Raw genomic sequence first — 6,000 nt, forward strand, 5'->3', positions numbered from 1 at the left:
TACTGCATCTGTCTTTGTTTTACGGCTAAGAGTAAAATACAACTCGGAAAATTCTATTCCAATGATACACTCATATTGCGCGTTTATATACCAGGAAGCCAGATAGATAGCTACAAAAAGTTGAAACTAATGATTTGAGGGGCAAATACAAAGCAGACTAGTAAAAGACACCCAGTGATGTTTGGTCCAGCCCGAAATAAATATACAAAAAAGTAAACCCCAAAAATACTACCCAACACGCGTGCTCAAATAATGGAAAAAGAAGTATCTAAGATAGAACAAGGTTATTACCTAGTACCTTTTAATTCATTCTTCTATTTGTGTTATCAGCATGGCACTATCAACCGTTATGAGCAGCAATCTCTGGAAATCGGCTAGACGAGTTGAACGTATTTACACCTATACGTCTTGCTTGACGTCTGATCCACTTCTGTTCAGGCTAAATATAGTTGAAATTTAGAAAGGAAAAACTTAATGATCCTTATCGCGTGAGCCTTTGAAAAATCATTTACGTCAACTACATAAATCTAGAGTTAGCAAGTTGTAACCTCAAATCTTATAAAAACGATACCCGGCCAATGTTATTAACTTTCCCATAGAAAATGACTAATATCAGATAAACACTGTATTCTATCCCATATTTTGCAATGTGTTGTGAAGCTGTATGTTTCAACAGCGTTGCGTTGAATTGTTTCTTTTATTGTAATTAATAAACGTACAGTTGCTCAGGTATAGTATGGTACAAACATTGTTTAGGTTGTAAGGACCTGGTAATCAATCATAACACTGCTCACAAATGCAGTCTATACAACATCTAATGGCATGTCTTGAAACGGGTTAACCGGAAGCGTTACAGCAAATATTGTTTACCTCTACACAGCAATGGTACTCTATCTTTAGTTCATTTAGCATTGCTACGGCTTCGTGTGGCCTATTTTCGGCTGTCTTTGTTGTGGAGCCTCTCTTAACCTACCGGTGTACACTGCTAATGCAACGGGCTTACGAGGAAGACGATACTGTAATTCAACGCATTTGCTAAAAACTATCGTGCACTCATTTTAGGCAGATCAGTCTCCTGTCTCGATGACAGCAGCTAGGATCAGGGACATTAGGTAGTCAACGCCCATAATTTGGAAGGGAGAGGTATCTGCGCTGGACACGGGCTGCCTCGCGTGGCTGCAAGAGCAAAAGTGTGCACCTTACGAAGCCCATGGTTGTGTTCAGGGAAGCTAAAGGGTCGAACGATGTGAGGCATCCCAGACCGAAAACAAAAAAAACATTCATAAATATCGCGTTGGAAAAAAGCTGCCACGTCCGGGTTACGAAGTCCGGGGTGCGAAGGCTGACCTTCGAACTAAAACTTGCCATCAAATATGGCCTTGGGACATGGTGTAAAAATCTCGAAGGTCTTCATAAAAACCAGAATTGTTATACCAGCTATGCTGTGTGGACTGCGTTACATGGTTCCGTTTCTATGACATGTTGACGCTTGATAGCGAAACGAAGTTAATGGTAAATTGGCATTCAGTGTAATTCAAGTATATAGATGTATAGTTTCGATATCTTAGCGCAATGCGTGTTAGGCTGATAGGGATAATGCTAGAAGGCTAATACGCTGGTAAATGGTGCCAAAATAGCCATCTGGAAACGAACGAGTCTTTAGCGAACTCTAGGGTAAATATTAGACTCAGGAAGTAATACAATCGGCAGTATTTCGCATAAGTCATATTTGTCTTCGAAGATTAGGACGCTACAAACAGCAAATAATAACCCATTTCTTAATTATTTAGTACAGTATTTAATTCGCCAATACACCGTACCATTTGCACTTTGTTCCCCCAATAAAAAGGCAAAATCAACTTCGGGTGCATTAGGCCGGTGGAATAGGCCTTACCGAACTCACATTTATAGAAAAATTTCGTAGTGCGTTCATTTTCATTGTTAAGTATCGAATTATCTACTAGGGTTTGAGAGTTGGTCGAAAATGGGTTCAATGTTATTCTATCCAATGCTCGTATAGTTGTACTGTGCCTTTTTCGTTCCGTGCTTTTTTGACTGGTAGTGGCAACGCTAGAAGCGTAGCTTGTAGCCCAAGTTTAATAAAGGAAACACCTAACTGACCAGAAGTACGAGCAAATTACACTAATATAGATTATCATGCACACTGTATGCCTTTCACTTAATTCTGAACGTACTAGGATATTACGCCAACCTTGATCTTTAAACTTACTCTGCCTGTTATCGTAAGTAATCCTACCGCTGATCCCCGATCTCCCAAAGCGGAAGCCGGCAGTGAGGAAGCGATTCACGAGCCGCTACGTGATAATGCAATAAGCGCGAACCGAAAAGGCCATAATTGCACTATGTGGTATATGCAGGTCCTTATCTGAAAGAACATCTCATATTAAATAAGTGTTTCTTTCCTTTTGTCAGCAACGTTTACCTCCCACAGTTTGTTCTCTAGCCAGCGGTTGTGCTGCATTGTTATATTAAGACCGCACCGTTCGCTTGACGTACTGTGGTTGTCGTTTACCCAGCAATGTGTTACTATGCATTTAGGCCGCTAATCCGGTCAATAGACAGCATCCCGTGGGCAAACTGGGGGGCCCACCAGAATTCAAGGCTAGCTCAATGCTTCAGCCAGGTGACAATGTAACTGAACTGACCGTTCAGCTATACCCCAAAAAGCTTTCTCCTTCAGAGCTCCCCAAACAGCGATCAACAGACCTGGCGGGGTTCCGGTCGCTGAGGATCGTTCACAGAAGTATTCGTTAGTGATTGGGCAAGCAACAATTAAGCTAATGAATGGGTCACATACAACGACGACGGCCATTGCAATAATAATGAACAGATGACAAAAAGATGGATGTGACATCTGTGGGGCACCAGCACAACAACAGTAATAACCATGACAATGCGGAGGAGAATAAGCGATCGTATAGACATTGGCCGTAACTGAGGTAGCAGTTGAGGTGTTCGTTCAGTTGCCTTTTCCCTCAGCTCTTTAGCTAATTTCACAATTAAAGCAACAAATGAGTGAAGTCGTGAAGGTAAGAGCGCATTGTAGGGGATATGGTTCCATATGGGATGACATCTATTCCCATCGTCGTTTTTGTTGCGGCGGTTGGGTCGTGGTAGCCATTCGACCACCACAGCCAACTAGTGCTTATAAAGGGAGGTTATCCACCATTCGATTCTGTTATTTGTCGTTTAAACCGCCAAAGAGAAAGGCACGAGGTAACTTTCCTAACGTGCCCATATCAAAGCCAGTTTGTTTGTGAGCTGAGAGATAGAATCGAACTGTTGGGCCTATGTGTGCGAATGGTACCCCATTCGGAAGACCCATGTGCATACACACGGATAGTGTTGTTTGTGCGTTTTTATATTCGATCTATTAATCGGTTACCGATATTTCTAACGGGGCTCAGAGATCGACAAAAAACGTGATGCGTACGAAAGGGACAACCATATGCTGAAATTCCCTGGCATGAACTTTGTTCCTAAAGTCTAAGGATACATTTGCGTTGTGCCTGGTAAACATAATGCAGTATTAGGCTTATATATTTTGAGCCAAACGCATTTGTTAGTTTCCCAACGAGGGCGAAATTTGTCCGGTCGCAAGCAGTCGTACCGTTCAACGAAGCAATGGCCAGATGGAAAGCGATAGGCCATGCTGTTATCGTCGCCTTTACGTGCTACTTCAACTGCTTACCACAGGCCGCATTGGCGGCATCAGAGGCCCAGTTAAAGTTTCTTCCAGTACTCGCTGCGTCCTCGACTAGCAAAGAAGATAGATTCCGTTCTCCGCGTGAATTCAATGGTCTTTTAGTGAATAAAAGTCGACCCCTTAATGCGACTATTGACGTGGCTATGCGGAAACAGATTATCGGTCCTGTTGAACATTACACAGGTAAGAACTTTCATTCGTCTCCTGCAGAATTTGTTGCTACTGGATGCGTACAAAATGATACCGATATATATATATATATATATAACGAATGATATATAACAAAATAGTTGGTCTCAATTCAATGCAAGAGCATACCGATTATCACGAGAGCCACTTTACCTTTAAGGATGACAGTTCACTATAATGACAATAAAGCATAACGTTAAACACAATATTTTTTAGGCTAAATAGGCCAACAGCAATTTTTACCATTTTTTTAATATTGGAAATCTGCTTTACCTCAATTGGTATATTGCTTAGTCTCCTTTAGGGGATCGATTCTCCTGTGGGGGGGTAAACTATCTTCTGTAAATAATGATACATTTTTTAAAAAAGGCTCTTTTCACCACTTTCAGGCCAATCTATGTGTTTTATGTTTAAAATAGGTATGCGAATGCAAAATTCACAGTCAATCATATGGACCAGCTAAGCAAGCTGCATTGACTATTTATTTTATAAATAATTGTCCTTCGCTGAAAACCGTACCCCCGTCCTGGCTGTTAGCTAAACTGGCAAAAAAACTGATTACGGACAAATCTTCACATAATCGAAGAACTTGAATATTTGAATTAATCATGATATGGGTCCTCTTCTGCCTAGCGTCATGAAGATAGAATTATGCCATTTTACTTCGAAAGTCGTACCAGATTTACGCCTTGCGCTTTTTATATATTTGTGCCAACTATCTATTACAGTTTTTGACGAACCCTTCGCGCAAAGTAGGTAATCACGCAACAACCAAGAGTGATCCCCTAAGTCCGTTTTGCCTTGATTTGTTCCTATATAAGATAACCGTGTATGTTAGTATGCGTTTTTTTGCATGATTACTAGTGAGACGAGTCTTCGTGGAGGTTCAGCTAGTGCTTTGCAAAAATAAATGAAAATAATGCCACTTCAATTTTGGTTCATAATATTTTTTCTTGGGACCAGCAGGATTAACGAAGTTGCAAAGCGGCCTCATCTATCGTCGTCCTAAATGCGGCTTGATTTTCTTAACGGAGAAAGCTGGGGAGTCAAAAATTGTCATTGGAATACATACATCGATAGTCGCAAACAACCATTATTGCGGCAGGTCAATATGGCGGACCTTTGACGGTAGCCCTGAGGGTGGATAAGCATTTAGATCTGTATCATACTAGATCATACTTTTCATCATCGTTTTTGAGCTTGCTATGTAATTGGTGGTGATTTAGATCGACTATCTTAGTAATAGTCTCAAATTCCTCGTTACAACATAACATTGAGCGTCGTATATGGTGACGCAATTATTAAGGCATCAATAGCAAGCATCCGGTTCCATGCCCCTAACTAGAACAGATTATGAACGCTTATTTATAGCGTATATAACTTAGATATTTACAAGTACTATATTGTACTGAAACCGTCAATTTAATACTTTGACTAGAACTAGGGTTGCGGATATGATTAACATTGTTCTTGTCAAATTTAGGTCTTACTGAGGCCGCGGCTACGCACTATCGTCAACAGTCTCAACAGGAAGTAGTCCGCAGACAAGAATCTTTCAATTTTGGTAGGTATTAACGAAGCTTTAGTGTCAGTATTATCTATTATTGCCTAGAAATTCGTATGCTGTATGCAGCTCCTAATGACCAGTTGTGACCTGATTTTTTAAGCGACAATGGCGGCCTCTCAAAATAGCCGACGAACAAGGCACTTTTGAATAACTAGGCCTTTTACGCTTTCAGAACTAGCCTTTTAACCTCCAGTTAGCCCAGTAACTAGATTTTTTTTGGGAACAATACACTTTTACGACAATCAATAATCAGTGATGATCGACTGTGTGCCTCAACGAAGACCGTATATACAACATATTCAGCATCAGCTTGTTGAGGCGTCTGACGACTTTCGTCAGGTATCGGACCAGGCTGAAACAGAGAGAGAGAATACAGGCCTGGACAACTGAAATCACTGCCATCAACCTGGCTGAGTGACAAATACAACTATACGACAGCTTATCCAATGGCAAGCATTTGTCAACGTTGGCTGGGCTAAGTCAGTAGAGATCAAAGTGCGGGAGGGGTGGGGGGGGG

At 41.1% G+C, this 6,000-nt stretch overlaps 1 protein-coding gene and 1 long non-coding RNA gene across 5 annotated transcripts in view; one reads left to right on the forward strand and one right to left on the reverse strand.

Moving 5' to 3' along the window:
- The window catches only part of LOC111264475 (uncharacterized), a 31,227-nt gene that overhangs the window by 22,523 nt on the left and 2,704 nt on the right, over positions 1-6,000 (reverse strand). For both annotated transcript variants that reach the window (XR_002682884.2, XR_015312703.1), the window contains exon 3: positions 2,231-2,386. This is a non-coding gene — a long non-coding RNA (uncharacterized LOC111264475). The remainder of the gene's footprint in view (positions 1-2,230; positions 2,387-6,000) is intronic.
- LOC111264474 (uncharacterized) overlaps positions 3,195-6,000 on the forward strand; it is a 7,805-nt gene continuing 4,999 nt past the window's right edge. For 2 of the 3 annotated variants that reach the window (XM_022840418.2, XM_022840419.2), the window contains exons 1-2: positions 3,195-3,910; positions 5,400-5,480. In XM_022840418.2, the coding sequence (XP_022696153.1) occupies positions 3,646-3,910; positions 5,400-5,480 (346 nt within the window). In that variant the 5' untranslated portion in view covers positions 3,195-3,645. The remainder of the gene's footprint in view (positions 3,911-5,399; positions 5,481-6,000) is intronic. The other variant, XM_022840420.2, reaches the window with a different exon arrangement.

This window comes from Varroa jacobsoni, unplaced genomic scaffold (genome assembly GCF_002532875.2).
Source record: "Varroa jacobsoni isolate VJ856 unplaced genomic scaffold, vjacob_1.0 scaffold_863, whole genome shotgun sequence".
In the NCBI taxonomy this organism is placed as follows: domain Eukaryota; kingdom Metazoa; phylum Arthropoda; class Arachnida; order Mesostigmata; family Varroidae; genus Varroa; species Varroa jacobsoni.